This window comes from Convolutriloba macropyga, unplaced genomic scaffold (genome assembly GCF_964194025.1).
Source record: "Convolutriloba macropyga unplaced genomic scaffold, txConMacr16.3 SCAFFOLD_4357, whole genome shotgun sequence".
Lineage (NCBI taxonomy): Eukaryota > Metazoa > Xenacoelomorpha > Acoela > Convolutidae > Convolutriloba > Convolutriloba macropyga.
In genome coordinates, this window is record NW_027449156.1 from 1,419 (window position 1) to 22,062 (window position 20,644).

The following is a 20,644-nucleotide window of genomic DNA, read 5'->3' on the forward strand; positions in this document are numbered from 1 at the left end:
AACAACATTACCATTTTCTCTATTGTGATTGGCCAGCAATAAAATTTCTATATTTTGGTACGTCTGCCATTTTCACTAGCGCCATTATGGGCATACGTGGAAAGTTATTAGTCGTCTCTAATTGGTTAATAAATTGCTCGCTTAAGTTCTATTCAAGAATAGCCCCCCCTTTCGTAAGGGGGGACTTGTTGAAAAGATCCAACAAATGATTTACAATATTCTTCTTTTTCTTACTTTTTAGTTACTTTTTCTTAATGTAAATTTCAAACTCTTCAATCTACTAAATTGTCCGTGAAGATCTTTTAGTCAAAATTTCATAGCTTTGCTGCAAGTAATTCTTCGTTTATCTGTTGAGGGGGGGGGGGGGGCGTCCAGTGTAACAAGTCTGCCCCGATTTTGCATTTCAAGCTTTTCTTTTGCTCCAGCGGACTTCGATTCTGTGCCTACAATTCATATCTTCATTTTAAGACTTACTGACAATTTACTACCTTAACAAAGCAAGTTTTCAGCCTTTGTTTAATTAGCAAATACGCACTACAATTCACTCTAACAGCCTTGCCATAATTATTTCCCAAAAAACTAACTCTTTGTCTAATGTTACTGCGCTCATTCGTCGAGAACCACTTTACAGTCCAAAATGTAATTCAAAATTTCGAAGTGATTTCAGCAGAGTCACGTACCTTTTCTCGATCAAACAACTTTGCAAGTTTTAAAAAGGGGGAGGACAGATATTTTTTTAAAGCTCGTACGCGCATGTTTCAAGTTTTTTTAATAAAAATTTTTTAAAGAGGTTGAAAAAGGTCCATTAGAGTAATCTGGGTGACCCATTTGACTGAATGTTGGTTTGTTTGTTCAGCACGGGGCTGGTCGGCAGTGGTTTGCCAAGTACGTGAACGAACAGAGACAAAACAACACCCAATGTCTGGACGAATTAGTCTTTTACAGACTTCACCAGTTCTTCTCTGTATGCTTATTCGAGTTAGTACTAATCACACAAGTTATAACCATTACATGACAATTTACCCAATGCCATTTTGCCCAACCTGCCATTTTACCCAATGCCATTTTACCCAACGCCATTATGCCCAACCTGCCATTCTAACCTATGCCATTTTACCCAATTCCATTTTACCCAATGTCATTATACCCAACATGCCATTCTAACCTATGCCATTTTACCCAATTCCATTTTACCCAATGTCATTATACCCAACATGCCATTCTAACCTATGCCATTTTACCCAATTCCATTTTACCCAATGTCATTATACCCAACCTGCCATTCTAACCTATGCCATTTTACCCAATTCCATTTTACCCAATGTCATTATACCCAACATGCCATTCTAACCTATGCCATTTTACCCAATTCCATTTTACCCAATGTCATTATACCCAACCTGCCATTCTAACCTATGCCATTTTACCCAATTCCATTTTACCCAATGTCATTATACCCAACATGCCATTCTAACCTATGCCATTTTACCCAATTCCATTTTACCCAATGTCATTATACCCAACATGCCATTCTAACCTATGCCATTTTACCCAATTCCATTTTACCCAATGTCATTATACCCAACATGCCATTCTAACCTATGCCATTTTACCCAATGCCATTTTACCCAACGCCATTATACCCAACATGCCATTCTAACCTATGCCATTTTACCCAATTCCATTTTACCCAATGTCATTATACCCAACATGCCATTCTAACCTATGCCATTTTACCCAATTCCATTTTACCCAATGTCATTATACCCAACATGCCATTCTAACCTATGCCATTTTACCCAATTCCATTTTACCCAATGTCATTATACCCAACATGCCATTCTAACCTATGCCATTTAACCCAATTCCATTTTACCCAATGTCATTATGCCCAACCTGCCATTCTAACCTATGCCATTTTACCCAATTCCATTTTACCCAATGTCATTATACCCAACCTGCCATTCTAACCTATGCCATTTTACCCAATTCCATTTTACCCAATGTCATTATACCCAACATGCCATTCTAACCTATGCCATTTTACCCAATTCCATTTTACCCAATGTCATTATACCCAACATGCCATTCTAACCTATGCCATTTTACCCAATTCCATTTTACCCAATGTCATTATACCCAACATGCCATTCTAACCTATGCCATTTTACCCAATTCCATTTTACCCAATGTCATTATACCCAACATGCCATTCTAACCTATGCCATTTTACCCAATTCCATTTTACCCAATGTCATTATACCCAACCTGCCATTCTAACCTATGCCATTTTACCCAATTCCATTTTACCCAATGTCATTATACCCAACATGCCATTCTAACCTATGCCATTTTACCCAATTCCATTTTACCCAATGTCATTATACCCAACATGCCATTCTAACCTATGCCATTTTACCCAATTCCATTTTACCCAATGTCATTATACCCAACCTGCCATTCTAACCTATGCCATTTTACCCAATTCCATTTTACCCAATGTCATTATACCCAACATGCCATTCTAACCTATGCCATTTTACCCAATTCCATTTTACCCAATGTCATTATACCCAACATGCCATTCTAACCTATGCCATTTTACCCAATTCCATTTTACCCAATGTCATTATACCCAACATGCCATTCTAACCTATGCCATTTTACCCAATGCCATTTTACCCAACGCCATTATACCCAACCTGCCATTTTACCCAATGCCATTTTACCCAATGCCATTTTACCCAACGCCATTATACCCAACCTGCCATTTTACCCAATGTTCTTTGATCTTTTCGTTCAATTATCCGATTACAATTTAGCAGTCGCTATTACAAGGATGTTTTAAAATGTTGAAGTGGACAATATAATCCCATGTTCGTTTGTGATAGTTTCAAATGAAGTCCTACGAGTCACTTAATTATATAGTTGGTTAAATAGTCGTTCTAATAGTATTAACCATAAGGTAAATTGGTTAAGTTGACATTGGGTGGAATGGCATTGGGTAAAATGGCAGGTTGGGTAAAACGGCATTGCGTATAATGGCATTGGGTAAATTGTCCTGACACCGTTATAAAACATACGATGCTTTTAAAGTATTTTAAAGTATTTTTACTTTAAATACCCCCCGCTTTTTAAGTATTTTCATAAGTTAAAGTCTAGACCTGGGCAATGAAGACAAAATATACCACAGATCCTCGAATGCTGAAATAGAAGAGAAAAATAATAACGCGTTCTTGAGTTAATAAACGATTTAGAAAAACAACCGAGGTTCCGTTACGATTTCTCAAGCTTTTGAGACATAATTCAAGAGTCCTGCGCTGCATAGTCGCCAATTTTACACATCAGAATGGCTAGCTGACAAGAAATTTAACTGAAGTTATTTTCGGAAGGAGAACTTTGATATTTAATTAACCACCACCATTTAAGCTGTCGGGACAAAATACCAAATTAAAATATCCAAAATATATCCAATATTTTATCCTAATGTTGAAGCTACCAGAACGATTATTTAGCATAATATTTAGCTTGTGCATTTGGCCATGCATTGCGGGTCATGGCCATGCCTCGGTAGCACGTGGTACGTGATATGAAATTATCACAACCGATTTATTGGATTAAACTATCAGCTTAATTGCGAGAAAACGTGGTGCTTGTAATTTCTGGTGTTAATTTGAAATCGGATTATTGAACGAAAAGATCAAAGGGAATAAATTGGGTATAATGGCATTGGGTATATTTTGGCGCATTGGGTATTTTGTCATGCATCCACCATTTAAATATATGATGTTAATTGCGTAGGTGTGATCACGAGGACGACTATGTACCTGCCAAGTGTTTGATGCTTCTCTGCTTCGTATTCTACACCGACTGTAAGTGGCAAACTTTTCAATTAACCAAAAGTTTAAAAACTACTCTGATTTTTTTTTAATTATTGCAGCTGCGAAGCTGTAATGTGAGCAAAGCTATATTGCGGTGATCTTAATTTTATACAGCTAGAAAAAGAGTGTTGGCGTTCTACAGATTTTTTAAACTGCTGTACTGCTCATTCAAGCGGCATTTTGACCTTAAAATGGAGGCGGGTAAAACTGCCTAGTGAAAAAATTATGTTGAGCAAGAGAAATATTTTAATCACTCGGCAAATTGGGTGAAAGAATCAATTTCGTCCACCATAGTCGAGAAATCTTCGGTTTTTAAACATAAGAAATCGTCAGCATTCTCGCTTTTTTTCTAGCCGAAAACGACGAAAATTCATCCAATTTTTTTGTCGGCATGTTTGCTTTTGTTCGGCTTTTTAAACAGAAGAAAGATCTGCTTTTATCGTCATTTTTAAATGTCAGACAGATTTGGTATCGTCGTTTTTAAACCTAAAAGAGATTCGGTATTGTTGAGAACAATAACAGAAATTTTTGTCTTCCAGGTTTTAACCGCATAATTTGTCCGACAGACCCAACAAACAACGCTTGGTATGTTTGGGTCCAAGCGTAGCCAACCATCAAAAAATTTGCCTGTAAACTACAAGAACGTATGTCAAAACCAATTACACAATTTATGTACAACCATTCATTAAAAGAAGTTTAATACATATTAGCAAAGAGTTTCAGTTTAAAAAGAAGTATTGAAGCAGAAAGTTCTCGTTAAAACTGAGTTTCTGTTCCTGTTGTATTAAAGACTTCTTTTGCATCCGGCGCACTCAGCCATTTCAAGCACCATGGAGGGCTTCTACTGGCTGAGCTTGGCATTTCAAAAAGATAATGGATCGGATTCATGGCTAGCCTCGTAGGGATGGTGTGATCGGCAACGTTCATTATCACAAGGTAAGTAACAAGTACTGTTAATTAATTAAAAAAAAAATAAATTTTCAGGATATTAAATGTTTGATGACGTTGGTGGGACTCGAACCTCATTGTGTGGATGTCAGAATTTTAACCGTTATTAGTGCATTGCACTAAGTTTTGTTCTGCTTTTGGAGGTGTTTGGCATCATAGTTTCATTGTTCTCAGTTTGGAATTGTCTGAAAAGTTGAGACGGATGAAATTGGCTCATCCTGAGTCTCGAACCCACGCTCGCATTGTTAATATTGAGTTAGCTGTCCGCGCTAAGTTCCATGTTTGATGGCCCATATTTTCAATACTTTTTCGATCGCAATACGAATTAACTTCCAACCAATTAAAGCAGATAGGTAGTATAAAACAAATGATCTTAATTCGTATAATATAATAGTCGTCAGTCTGAGGAAAACAAATGCAAAAATTTTCTGTTCAAAAAGAAAGGACTGAAAAAGTTAAAATGAATTTTGTTTTAATTTCATAAAGGAAAGTGAATAAAAAAATCAAAACTGACGAAAAATAAGAAGTGCTTGATTAAAAGTGATACGCTGACCTAACCATAAAACCACTGAAACCAAACCGCGCGCAGCACAAAGCTAGATGATGAAGTGTTTCTCTTGTTTAATTTAATTCAGTGGAGTATGAAATAGATGGTAAAAAGACTGAAATAAAGATTTCAAAAGGAAACGAAGCTTGTTTAAATTGATAATTGCCGTAATTAGCTTTTGTTTTGGTGTTTTTGGTGATCTGTTCAGCCCCGAATTTACTAAGCGAGCGGCTGGCTGAATAGAATGTAAAGAATGAAGTGGATTACGATTAAGTTATGTCTGGCCCAGAATTGACTAAGCGAGCGGCTGGCCATACACTCATAATATTTCTGATCGGATAAAAGGACGCCTATGTGCAAAATAAAAAGTAAGAGAAGGAAATAAAAGGAAGGTGACACTTCTCGGCTTCGAACTCTAATCGGTTCGATTTGTTAGTTACGTGTATACGTAATTCTCCACTGCGCCAATCGGCTTGGCTTCTTTCAACAATTAAACTAAATCATTTTGAGTTGGCTGTAGGTAGTAAACGCTTTGACTGATATATGAAAAAAAGAAAAACAAAATCGCATAGTGATAAATAAACAACGTTGGAGTCGAACCGTAGCTGTAGGTATAGAGATCTTCGTGTTCGTTGCTCCTCACAACTGCGCTGCTGGCTAATAATTTGTCTTATTTCGTTTGCTAGTCATTAAAATCGTGTGATGTTTTTCGCTGAGATTTCAATATACAGTTGCACTTCCTTGTTTTCCCGTTTTTGTCTTCGTCTTCCTATTTATTCAATTCCTAAGTTTTCCACTGATGTCAGTCCGGCTGCCAATTTTTCTTGGAAAACAATTTAAGGCCTTGAAGTTGGGGATGCACTGGGGCTCGATCCTCATTCTGTCATTCATCAGTGTTTTGAGCTGCTACCTACGCCGAATGGCTAGTGTGCACCAGTAGGTCATTTCTTTTTTTTCTATTTGTTTAGTATTGAAGGTGATCGAGAGTGCTTTTGCAATTATTAAGCGGGCACTGCCTTTTTTGTGAATTAGTTCCACTACAGACTGTGTGTTGTGTTTAATTGCCCGACTAATATACCCGTTTGCTAGTTTAATCTGAACTTCTCTAATTGTTTGCATGTTTGCGTCTTCATGAAGTTTTTGGACCTTGTAAAATCTAGGTTTTCGTAGACAGATCCTCAAGGCTCTATTCTGGACACATTGTATTTTATTAATGAGTGCTTGGGATTGGTCAATCCAACAGGCATTTGAGTACAAAAAAAGAGGCCGGATCCAAGATTTGTATACCAATAAAAGACTCTCTTCGTTGATGTTTAGATTGCTAAGTCTCCACAGTTGAAATAACCTGCTGTTTGCTCTCTTTATTAGGCTTTGACAGTGATCGTTCCATCTGAGATGAGGAGTGAGAGTAATACCCAGAAATTTTAGCGTTTGTGTTTTTCCGACGGGTACGCCTTTTATTTTTAAATTGAGGTCAGACTTTTTCTTAGATGGGTTTTTAAAAATCATGTACTGAGTTTTGTTAGGATTTATTTTAATTTTCAAGTGGTCACACCAGTCTATAAGGCTATTTAGTGATGATTGCAGATTGTTTTGAATTAGTTGTGTTGAGCGAGATCTGTAGTACAGGGCAAAATCGTCAGCGAATTGTGAAATCTGTGCTTTCATTTTTGGCAATCGGCTAACGTATATAAGGAAGAGAATGGGAGCAATTACGCTGCCTTGGGGCACACCGGCTGTCGGGCAGAAACTGGCGCTAACACTAGTATTTATCTTTATGTAAACGTTCCTTTGTGACAAGAATGAGTTTATCCACTTAATTATTGGGATCTTCAGCTCAATTGAATTCAATTTGTGGATCAACCCTAGACGCCATACGATATCAAATGCTTTTTCAACATCCAAGCAAACTAAACCAACCATTTCGGACCATTGGAAAGCTTCACTAACGTGCTGAGTGAGTTTGATAAGATTGTCTGTGGTACAGCGATGTTTCCTGTAAGCGCTCTGAGTTTCGCCAAATATATTTAGACTTTCCCAATGTTCTAAGACAATGTTTTTCACAACAGTTTCGCAAACTTTGGCCAGGCAATTTGTAAGACTAATAGGTCGATAGTTTTCAGCCTTCGATCTGTCTTTATCTTGCTTTGGTATCATTGTTATCTGTGATTCTTTCCAATTTACTGGAACATACGAGTTGTTAATTGAACTAGAAATGAGGAGGCAGGCTAGGGCTTTTATACTCCGTGGTAACTCACTGAGCACTTTGTAGCTGATTTTATCTGGTCCTGGGCATGACTTTCTCGATACTCTCAACATTTCATCGAATTCTTTTGTTTTAATCACAATACAAAGTTGCTCGGTGTCGACGTTTGTACTTAGAAATGCTTTGGTTTCTTTTTCGATTTTCTCGTGGTGTTCGGCAATTTCTGTTGGTACTGTTGTGTGGTCTTTCATTGTGTCTTTTAGGAGTTGTTTGAAAAGCTCGCTTTTCTCATGATCTGTGACTGCCTTCGACTCTTTATATGTTAAATCGGGATAGTCGCAAGTTTTTTGTTTTGACTCGTGGTCATTTGTAAGTTCTTTTATTGCTCTCCAAAAACCTTTGCTGCCCTTGTCTCTTGCACGTGCCAAAATTTTAGCTCTTTTCTGTTCTTCTGATTGCCTGATTGATCGTTTGATTTCTTTCTGCAGATAATTTATCTCGGTTTTTAGAGACCTAAATTCATCGTTAACTGCACCTTTGAGTTCTCTTCGCTTTTTCCTTTTCAATTTTATCAATGTTTGTGTCTCAATACTGTAAGGAAGCTTGTTTTTGTTGACATAGGAGTCTTCCAACGATTTGTGTATTATTTCAACCAGATTGCTGCTAAACTTATTTAGTTCATCCTTTCCCGGATACTGCGCAGGCCAAAGGTCCGATGATCTATACGATTTTCTAGCGTTTTCTCTGAATTGTCTGAAGTCAATTTCCGATTTCAATTCAAATTTTTTGCTTATATTGAGGTTAAACGTTGTGATTGTGGTTCTATGGTCACTTCCCAGATCCTCTGAGACTTCGAAATTACTAAAATTCCTAAAAACTGTACTATCGCAAAAGTGTAAATCAAGCATGTTTTTACTTTTTCCGTCGAACGACTGATATGTGTGGTGACCGTTGTTTAGCAGTTTAAAATGACCGTTGTCTATTAGATTCAGGAGTTTCTCACCGTTTTCAGAATCATAGGAGCAGTTTAATTCTTGGTGGGGAGAGTTGAAGTCACCACAAACAAAAACATTTGTCATACTTTCTGAGAATACTTTTTCTAGTGAGAGTGGTTTTCCAGGTGAATTGTAAACAGATATTATCCAAAAGTCTCCAAAATACGGTAGCGTGATGCATAGTTTTAGTATTTTCAGTGTTTTTCCGCTGCAATCGTTCTCTTTTTCAGCTGGTTCTGTTTGTTTTATGACGATGTTGTTCTTTATTAAAATAAGAGAGCCATGATGACTGTTGGTATAAGTTTCTGCTGCAACAACATAATTACGAAGAGGGTTTGTTTTCTGCCATTTTTTCACTTCATTCACGCAAATTATGTCTATGTCGTTTTCGGCTAAGAATAAAATGAGATCGTTTATTTTGTTGTTTAGACCTCGACAGTTCCATTGCAAAATTTTGAGCTTATCCATTTTTGTTAAAGTTTTGGCTGTTTGATATGTTGTTAGGCGGCATTGAATTAACAGGGATTGCATTTGCGCTCTTAATGCTCTCATGTATTTTTTGACCATCAATTTTTTCATTGAAGATGCGTGAGGCGCTGTTAGAGACAATGTTTATTATATCACTATAGGACATGGTATTAAGAACTGTTCGTATTTTGCTCAAGACTTCGGCTACAAGAACAGCTATTTTTTCAGTTTGTGGCGGCATTTCAACGTTGGTTTGCGGTTTCAAGTTTTTCGCTGCAGTAGAGTATTTATTCTCATTTATCTTTTTTGAAGCCTCAGCTAGCTTCTGCTGATAGGCCGGACAACCGCGATAAACTGTTGCATGAGCACCGCCACAGTTAGAACACTTCGCGTTTTCTTTTTGGACAGTACATTCTTTAACACTGTGCTCCTGCGAGCAGCGAAGACATCGAGTAGCATTACTGCATTCTTTTGCTGAGTGACCAAATTGTTGGCATTTGAAACATTGCATTACATGGGGTGGTTCACGGCTTGCTTCACATCGGTATAGCTGCCAACCTATTTTGACACCATGTTTCTGAGCTGCACTAACATGGTTATTGGAATCAGTTATGACTCGAATTAATTTTGTTGGTTGGCCAGTTGCTCGGCTTGTTATTCGTGTAACTTTGCTGACATTCATTGCGTTGTTGTTTAGGAGCTCAGCTTTTATCTCATCTTCACTAATGCTGTGATGCACATTTACAATCACGAAGCTTGGTTTGGTTTTTGGCTTGGGAAGTGTGTTTCTGGCATTCACAGCAGCATTAGGAAAGGCTTGAGTTAGGTTTACGGTCAGCATTAGACATTCTCTAGAAGCGAGGTCCTCAGGTTGAATAAAAAAATCGGTATTGTTCTTCAGCTCTCTTATGTGCTTTATTTTGACCACTGGAAAGTTTGATCTGATTGCTCTCGCAAACTGTCAAAACTCAGTGGAAACTGTCAAAACTCAGTCAAAACTCAGTGGAAAGTTTGATCTGATTGCTCTCGCAAACTGTCAAAACTCAAGAACGTATGTCAAAACTCAGTGGATGTGAACTAATCAATAAAATTCTCCTCAATGTTCAACAAGCATGTTACATTTTTGAATTCAAAAATAACCGAGAAATTTATATTCGTTCAATTAAGTTTGAGAGTGAGCTAAAGAAAAATTTTCAAACATTTTGAACATTCTTTCGTATTTTTTATTTAAGAAGTAGGTTTAAAATTCCTGCAAAAAGAAGCGCTATCACAACGTTTGACTACATTATAAACAGAAAATTGAATATTTCCTATGCAACGCTAACAATATTGTCGTTCGAGTATTTCTTATGGGAAAGTGTCGAAACTTCGATTCGTTTCGGAATGCTTTCGGCTATATGTTACATGTCATCGTTTGTTTTTTTTCTAATTGCATATTTTGCACGCCAAAACCTCGAATGAGTGGCTTTTGTTCACATGATTTTGCCGATTGTTCACTGATTATTTGATGACAATCGTGATGTCATATCCTAGAAAAATTTTGAATAAGTTTGTAACCGAATTATGTGATCAGCTTGTCAATCATAACTATTTTAGCACGCTCTCTAAATTCGATAGAGGTCAGAAAATGAATCACAAAAATAAAAGGCTGACAATTTCTGCTCATAAACTTAGTTGATGAAATAGTGGACAATAAATGTATTTTAAAGCAAGGAAAAAATATCATTATTAAGAAAAACATTATTTCTTAAAGTTTTCAACAATACTCACCTTTCGATCTCATCGTGAAAAAAAATCAAGTATTAATCAGTTACAAAAAAGAAATAAAGAAAGAATTAATTTCTCCATTTAAGCATAATATGGGACTATGATTAATATAAGCAATGCGTACTTGTCAATTAAATATTTGCTAAAATAGTTTTTTTGAAGTGTTGATTGTTTCCAAATTTCTTGAGCTAACATTTTAGCTACTGAAAAATTCGCGAATGCATTGCAATGTAACTCTATAGTAACCAATGAAAATCTATGCAACTCTTTGGCATTTATTTGAATCATTTCTACTTTTTAGCAAAATTAGCGGGAATGCCAATACGATTTTTTTTTTGTATTTCCAATTGTTTTGGAGTGCTTCCCTAAAAATAATGTTTTCTTTATAGAAATCACCTATTATTTGGGATCAGAACCACTTCAAAACAGTGATTGATAGTTCCTTGTTCTAATTAAACACATGGTGTTTTCGTTAAAGATCTTATAGCGAAGCCGTTCCCCATTCCCAGCTTAGAGGGTGTAATTTTTTGACCATTAAATTTATTTTTTTTTCACTTTAATTTTCATCACCCGCAAAGTAAAACTGATTATTATTGTGACCTTTTTGGAGAAAAACATTACGATCAGGCAAATTCGAATCACTGTGGGGACAGTTCAAGTTGTATTGACACCATGCAGAAAAAAAACACGAGTGTCAATCAATTTTTAATTGATTCCATTTTATCTAATTCTTGCAAAATAAAGTTTGTAAAGCGTTTCTAAAACTCGAATTTAAAATTGTGCGCATACAAAAAAGTGTTGGATTGAAAGATAATCTTGAAACTGTTCTTGAATCTACTCAACTTCAGTCTCTCAGCCTTAAGAATAAAAATTTGTATGACGAAATTCTTGTAATCCTCAATCTGTTTGCTATCTATGCCCTCCAATATGAACATTGATGCTTTTTTGTGCCCCTGAAATCATAGATTGGGATTACATAAGTACGTAAACTAGGACTGCAATGCTATATAAATGGACACCACTTGTATAACTCCCAAAAACTACGTAAAGGGGTACAATATTTTCCTTCAATTTTCAAACACTGTGGATAGACTTGATGTATTTTTTACCCTTTGGTCAACTAAATAAGTCTTAGCCCCCGGTACTTCTATCCAGAACTCGCGCTCAAGTGTCCTCGTGTCTGGGCTTTAAGTCCCTCGGTCCGTTTATATGAATATTCTAACAAATACATGGCGGATCTTTTCAGTTTGTGCCCCCCCCCCCCCAAATTAGTGGGTGCATATTATTTGCACCCCTCAGACGCACGTGCCATATTTTTACATAATGATTTAGTTGTGAAATGACCCGTGCTCTGTAACTGGGGGAGCATAACGTACTGGGGGGGGGGGGGGGGGAGCACAAACTGAAAAGATCCTACATGGCATTCTTATTAACACCGCCATGTATATGAGGTTGAAACAGATTAGATTTCACTTTTTGTTTCGTTATAATACTTTCTGTATCTTTGTTTCAGTGAAGCCACCGCACAAGAAGCTGGAGTACTTATTCTCTGGAATACGAACACAGCCAATATGGTAAGAATGAACTGTTTTGTATACGATACAAAAGTCCTGAAGAAGAGTGTGGTCAATTGGGGCAAAAATAAACCGGATCTTTCCTGCCCCCCCCCCCCCCCAGTGTTGTTTTATGACCTCCAGTTACAAATTATATGTTGTTATATATCACGTTACCATGTAAGAAAATAGCACGTGCGCCTGGGGCTCGTAAAAGATTTATGGCCACTAAGGGGGCAAAACAATAGATCCAATAAACGACTTCAAACTTTTCGGATCTATTCTGTCCCCCCCCCCTCCCAGCTTAGCGAGCATAAATTTTTTAGGATCTTTTCCGTTTGTGCCCCCCCCCCCCCCCAGCTTAGTGGGTTCATATTATTTGCATCCCCCAGAAGAACGTGCAATATTTTTATAAAATGATTTACCATGTAATCACACGTGCACTGTAATTGGGGGGAGCATAACGTACTGGGGGGGGGGGGGGCACAAACGGAAAAGATCCATTTTTTATGACCCCCAGGCGCACGTGCTATTTTCTTACATAGTAACGTGCTATATAACAACATAGAATTTGTAACTGGGGGTCATAAAAAACACTGGGTGGCCGAAACAGAATAGACCCACTTTTTCTTTTAAAAATTGTCAAAAACCGTTTTTGATAGAATACAGAATCGATACACCCTCTTTACCCTATGAATGAATGTTGACTCACAGCTCTACACCCAAGTCATTCATTCATTCGAAAGGTTAACATACTCACCCCCCCCCCCCCTCCCCCCTCCCCCACCCACCCACGCACCCACCCACCACTGCCGTTAGAATAGGAGCATCCAAGCAATGGCTAGCTGCTCCCCGTAAGCTAAAAAAAGCCATATTAGCAGTAGAAAAGCGCACATTAGTATGCTCACACAGACTCAAGAAAACAAAAATTTTGTCTTCGGGATGTACATTTTTTTGATTGTGGGCTCGATTTGTCATTTCAGGCGCTCTCTGAAGTTCTGGAATGCTGCCTTCTTCGACGCAGTCCACTGTGAAGGTGTACACCGGGGACCCAATGGGTAAATGACCCAGTTATTATGAGTAGGCATATAACACCCCCCCCCCCCCCCCCCCGCATAGTTGTCATATTTTATAAGCTTTCCTGGGTCAAGCAGTGCGTACAAGCAAAAAAATTATCTAATATTTCCACAGAAATTGTCAAAAATTAATTTAGAAAGTGCTGGTTGTGCTGCAGCAATAAAGAATTTCAAATTTGGAATTGATTGTTTGCTCTCCATCCTTCTAATATATTTCTGGTGTGTTTTCAGGAGCAGGTGGCAATCAGATGTAAACAAAAGACTGTCCAATGGCAGTAGAGCATCTAAACAGGCGGACCATCACGCAGACATGTTCAGCGGAATCGTCTTCAAACAGCTCAAGTTAGTCACATTTCCTTGCGCCACATTATTTTACTTAATTCACTCACATACCCACTCGTCTTATCCAAATTTGCCACTTTTTTATGGTTATAATCGAGTTTTTAAACAATATAAACAATAATTCATGGCACAACTCTTTAATTTCTGATTAACAAATTCAATTTGGCGAGAAAAATATGATGGAAACAGTTTGCCGGTTCAAACCCCCCCCCCCCCCCCCCCACCATTCCACCCCGGGTCGACAAGAATTTTGTTCTGATAAACATTTGTGATTCAAATTGTTGCATTTTTGCGATATTGGATTGCTTGTCGTAGTAAGAGGTAGAACTCCCATTGCAATTATTACATATCAATATAGAGGTCTAAAAACAGCAATTACTGATAATTATATTATACCGGGAGAATGAAATCACGAAACCTTAAACCACTCTGTCTTTGTCTTTATCCGCTTTGTTTTTTTTTCATTTTGTTATGATTGTTCTTTTTCAGGGAGTTCACGAAGTACATGCACCAACTGGAGGTCCCGAAGGAGCTCAACGTCGAATTCCTAGTCAAACAGAGCATGGTCGGAAAGCTCTCAGAAGGTAATAGCCAAATTAAATTTCTGGGCTTACGCTAATCCCTACTCCTTGATGTTTAATTTTGCGCTGAAAAGGCTGTTGTTCTCTGTCTGATTTTTGCTCTCATTTTGCTCAAGTTGAACTCGGACGGTTATTTTGTATGATCTTGCAAGATTCTTGCAAATGTCGGTTATCTGACAGGAACTTGCAAGAACGCGTTGACTTTATAAGACTCATGTACGTATTACAGCTATATTAGCATGTAGATAGAGCGCGGATATATATCTCGAATAGCAAGTTTTGTTCTTAACAAAGAAAATGACTGAAAATTTGACTGAAAACAAATAGTAAACAAATAGGAAATTAAACAAATAGGAAATATATTGGTCCGATTAGAAAAACAGAATTTCGTAAATATTTTAGCAACAATTGTTTAGTGCAAAATCAGAGAGCTCTTTTGCGTCTATTTCAAATTTTAAATTTTAAAAACTTTAGCTACTTTAAAGCCTTCGTTTGGTTTTAAAAATTCATTCATCGACTCTAATTGTCATCGATTATTTCAAAGAGCTTTGTCAGCACGGCTAAACTGTTCTGAACATGATTATATATAATAAAAGCATAAAGTTTGTTTCATGGCTCGCTAACTACAAACAAAGTAACAGTGTATGAGGCGAAAATATATAACATCAAGAACATTTTTGATGCTTAATGGATGTCGCCTTTCTTCAGTCCTAGACTATAAGTCCAGTAGTAATTCCGACACAGGCTCCACTTGGTATAATTTTTCAAATGTGAAATGTCCACAAGATTTGCTTTTTTTCTCAGCAGGATTTTTCAATTATTCAGTGGACAGAATCAGTTTATTGTTTAAAAATATGAAAAGCAATGCAAATGCATAACTATTAACTGTAACTAATGTTTTAGTACGATAAAAATGATATTTGGTACACAATTTGCAGAGACATTTTTCTAAAGCCTTATAAAAAAAGACCTGCGGGTTGCCATATAAAGGTTGCCATATTTCGTAGTAGTTATACAAGGATCAACAGGATTCTATATGATTATATGGGATAAAACAAATTAAAAGGTATTTTCTTTTACGATCCTTGCATGACTCCGAAGAAATTATAAATTGTCCTTGTTTGAAATGGAAGATAAAAAAATATTCATTGCGGCGGCAGTTCATGGGAGAGAAGTATATCCCAGGTTGAGGTCCAGACCCAAATTTTGGTCTGATCAGACTTTCCAAACCGAAATTATCTCTGATCAGAATATGAGAAGGCATACTACAGTTAAGCATATTGTCATCAGTTCGTGTATGACTTGTATGACATGATCGGCAACTCGCGTTTGTTTATTTTATTTCATATTGGTTTAATATTTCATAATCCTACCCTAGTCGAGATGTATTTGGTTTTAAACATCAGAAATTTTCCTACAATTTTTAGTCGGCATCATCGTTTTTGTTCATTATTTAACAAGGACAAGAATGGTATAGCCGTTTTTAAAATTAAGAGAACTGCGGTATTTAATTGCTCTCAAACGAAGTTTGTAGCAATTATATTAGTCCTCTCGGTCATTTTTATGCGCTTTTACGCTTGACGGATTTTTCGTCTGACGCTTTTGACTTTTCGTCCTCAAAAACGGGATAAACAGGTAACGCCCAGCGGCCATTAAGCGCTCTTAGAGCCTTTCAGCTCTGTTTCAGCTCAAACTGTTTTGGAGACTCATACTTATTATGTGAAGGGCGGTTTTTAGAGGATGAAGACACCCCCACTGTTGACCCCCCACTATTGCCCCCCCACTGTTGCCCCTCAACCCAATGTTGCCACCCCGCCTTCCTCAATTTTGTTGTCATTTTTTTAATTCTTTCAGCCCAAGGTGTCAAGGAAACTCCTCTAGGGTTTTATAGTTTTATAATAGGTCACTGCAAAGTTTCTAGTGGTTGTGGAATGGTTTCAATATTTTAACATCACGAATTTTAGCTTACTTTCTGACAAAATGTGCAAATTTTCTCAATTTTCTGACATTTTTTTCATTATTCACGTCTTTCCAGACACAAGGGCCAGAAAAACGTCCTCAGAGGTTTGATAATAAGTTACTAATTTTTTGTGAATTTTTAATATGAAAAATTTTTACAATTTTTTGATAAAACTTGCATTTTTCAGGTTTTTTGAAAATTTTTGTCGGTTTTTAGGTTTCTCCAGCCTCAAGAGCCAAGGAACCTTTTCTAGGGTTTGACAATAGGTTACTGTATAGTTTTCTAAAGGTAATGGATTATTTTTCAAGATTTTAACATCCCCAATTTTTGCATTTTTTTAAAACTAAAATAGCATTTTTTTATTTTTGAAATTTGATGTCATTATTCGATTTTTTTGGCCTCAGGGTTCAGAAAGCCTCCTTGAGTGTCTGATAGTAAGTTACTGGAAATATTTTTATTGGCCATGCATTAGTTTTCAACTTTTTAATTTGACAAATTTCAGCATTTTTTTGATAAACTTTTTAACAATTTTTTTCAAGTCTTTCATTTTTTTTGTCAATTTTAGGTTTCTCCAGCTTAAAGAGGCACGGAGCCTCTTCTACTGTTTGATAATAATTTATTACATAGCTTCTAGATTTAATTGAATGTTTTCCCAGATTTTAGTATCAGCAATTTTAAAAAATATTTGCAAGTTTTTTGAATCCTTTTTGAACGTTTCATCATTCTTCGCGCAACAGTGTCCTTGGAACATCCTCCAAGGTTTGATGATAAGCTGTCGCATAATTTCTACAGTTAATGGAATGGTTATCCATATTTTAATGACTCCAGCTTTAGCAATTTTTTGAGAAAATTTTTTCTGACAAAATTTCGGAAAATTATTATTATGTTCCAAGTTTATGGATCTTTGGGAGCCAGTGAAACTTTTTAAAGCTTGAAATATTGATACTGGATAGTCTCTTGAGACAATGAAATGGTTTCTGACGATTTTAATATGTTTTGCAATATGTTTTTGCAAGGTTGCGTTAAAACCTTGCAATATGTTTTTGCAAGGATTTGTTAAAAATTGCGATTGTTTTCAAATTTTTTGAACAATTTTTGTCGTTTTCTGATTTAAGCGATCATTTCTGGTCAGCAAAGTTTTTCAAGTCTTGCATATGGATTACATGACATAACCTTTGCGGAATATGGATTTTTTTTAAACCTTGCAAAATTTTGCAATTTTTTTAAAATATCAGTTCTTTGTTTGATTTATTTACTAACAAGGCTAGAAAACTAAGTTGCAGAGTCAAATTAAGCTAAAACTAGCCTCAATAAACCGTGGCTAGCTACTGACGAAGCCAACCACTCGCTATTTGTTTGAGAGGAGTTCGCCTGACGTTAGGTGGTTATGTTTTATTACCTTATATTGCTGAATGCATTTTGTCGCAGAAATGTGTTACAATGTTTGTCATAGCAGATAGCATATATTTTGTTACTTAACAAATTTTTATACCAGAGCAGTCAATTGCTTTAAAATCCATGTTTAACAGTTTAAAGATCAATTGATAGCTACCAGGACTTCAGTTTTGCTTGAGGCCAATCGTTTTAAAATGAATCTAATCATTAAAGCTCATGGTATCCTGACTAGCCCAACGCCGTAAATCGTTCCGTAGATTTTCAGACTTTCACTTCTCATATTTAAGATAGGGTGTTCCAAATGTCCCTAAAAGCTACTTACAAGTACGCTGGTAATTGTTTAATGGTTCCTTAAAATGGAGTAGTTCATAACTGAATACCACATGACTCTTTAATAGTTAATTTTTGGCTGTTGTCCATCGTCATGTGAAGTAAAGGTTAAAGTGACTCTGCTTGAAGTCGCTTGGAGCTTCTGGCGTTTATCATGAACCACGTAGCGAGCGATTCGGGATGTTAAGTTAAAATCTGGAAGTTATATTTTAGTCGCGCAATCTTTGTTTAAAACACGCATTTTGCTTTTTGCATTCTGGCCTAAACATTTGGCATTTTGCAACTTGCTCAAAACTTGATCTTTTCCATCCGCTTAGCTAAGTGGGAGCTTATTATGAGTGCACGATCTATATTAACACAATGGTTCACTATAAATGTCTATTGGGGGGGGGGGTTTGGGTCGTATTGAAGGGCGATGGCGGAAAATTGAAAGAAGGATTCAGTATTCATGAGAAAAATACAATACCTTTTATCTTCCTTTACCTTCTGGGTTCTAAAAGCAGATTAGTACAACAGACCGAACAGAAAACGGTCGGGAAGTTTGTTTTAAAACCTAACCAACCGTCAAAAACTGTGCTTGTAAGCTACAAAAAAAGTATGTCAAAACTTAGTGAATGTAGATTAATCAACAGAATGGTTATCGATGTTCAAAAAATTTGTTACAATTTTGAATTCAAAAGTAACCAAGAAAATTATCTGCGTTCGTTTACTTTGTGAACAAGCTAAAGACTTTTACATTCTTTCTGATGATTTATCGTAGAAATACGTTAAAAATCTCTCCAAAAATACTAATATCGTGTCGTTTGACTTCATTATAAAGAGAAAAAAATCAACGTTTCCTATGGATGAACCGACAATTTCTTGCGTCTAAAGCCGAACATACCGACAATCACTTACGTTTAAATACTAAACATACCGACGATCTCCAACATTTAAATACCGAACGGACCACCGATCTCTTACGTTTAAAAAGCGAACATTGCGACGATGCCTAACCAAACATACCGAATCTTCTAAAACGGAGCAAACCAAATTTTTTTTTGTTAGAAACCGACAACACTGAACAAACCGAACGTACCGACGCTTTCCTACCTTTGAAACCGAAGATACCAAAAAATTTTGAACAAATTGTTTGTCGTTTTTGTTCTGTCTTCTCAACTAGGGTTGCAAAAAAACAACTTGTGTCACTTTTTAATATATAAGACAAAGAACACAATGATTGCCTATAATTTCTCTATGATAAATGCGATGATGTTTTGTTTTAGACCAAACTTGTACGCTGCGTGAGTTTATAGAGCACCTGTACAACGTCCCTTCAATCGACTAATTGACTGAACTCCTTTTCTTCTGCAGTAGACAAACAAACAAAAAAAACTAACTAACAAACTCTTCGTCATCACGTGATCATCAATGGAGCGGCATACATTGGAGAAAAAAACCAGATAACCCCAAGAAATTGAACAAATTCAACTCTCATAAACAAACAAAAGCTGCAAAGGCTTCGAAAAACTCCACTCTTATAGTTTATTGATAAAAATCTACTATTTCTCAATGTCTTGGAACAAACAAAAATAAACAAGACTTAATCTGCTTTCTTTTGATGTTATTTATTTTTGAACAGTTGAAATATTTTTGATGACAAATTTAAATTTTGAATTTTAATTTCAATATCGAATTATAAAGATACTATTTTTGGAGCGAAATGAAGTAGTTTTAAATGTGTAACGCTGTTTAATTTTAATTCCCCTTTTATGATGAAGTTTATTCAATTTAGTTGTCTTACGTTTCTCAGTTTTTATGAAGACTAAAAGAGGGTTCTGTTTTGGAGCTCACATCATAAATTTGCAAAACTAAAACCCACTATACCGAGTTTATGACATATATGTGGCTATATTTTGTTAGGGGAAGAACTAATTTGGGGAAAATTTTCGAACTGTTTTTAACCCCCCCCCCCCCCCCCCCCTCCGGGTACAATATTGCCATCTGTAGTTATTAATTGCTCTTGAACGAAGTTCATAGCAATGATTGTAAATGTGTGTCCTTTTTATGCGAATTTAGTTTGTTAGTACCTGATAAACGTTTGACCTGATAAACCTGATAAATTATTACCTGGTAAACCTGATATTATGACCGCATGCATGAATTTTTGCAACCCTATGATGTGGTTTAAGATGGTGTTCATTCGTAATGACTAGTTCTACCTCTTATTTATGGGTGCGCAAATAAAACAGATCTTATGGACCTAGAGTAGTCACAAAACAAAATCTTGAAAATTATGTTCTCTTTAAAAAAATTTGAAAGCTTGAGAGATTTGAAAAATATCGATAACATTTATTCGATTTTTGAAATACATATTTATATACATATTAACGAAGTTTTCAAAAATATGATAACTGAAGATGAAATTGTCAAAAGTATGAGTGTTCACGGACGAAAAAACCTTTGAAAACAAGAGAAAGAGGTACTACTGAAAACAATCAAATAGAAAAGCTATTTCATGAATTCAAGGATAACTATATTCTAGGTGGCAGCCAGTTTGTTGTTGTGTTTTTGATAGTTGGTGATTTTCTGATGGTCTTCTTTAGGTATAACTTT

The 20,644-nt window shown here is 36.3% G+C and overlaps 1 protein-coding gene across 1 annotated transcript; it reads left to right on the top strand.

The window, feature by feature from the left end:
- Positions 1 to 856: 856 nt before the first annotated feature.
- On the top strand, positions 857 to 19,836 carry LOC142354827 (uncharacterized protein KIAA0513-like; the record flags this gene model as incomplete). Its single annotated transcript, XM_075407191.1, has 7 exons — positions 857 to 978; positions 3,802 to 3,872; positions 12,326 to 12,386; positions 13,349 to 13,423; positions 13,673 to 13,783; positions 14,273 to 14,367; positions 19,315 to 19,836. Coding segments are annotated over 7 exons (597 nt in total), but the record flags the coding sequence as incomplete, so codon positions are not given.
- Positions 19,837 to 20,644: the final 808 nt, after the last annotated feature.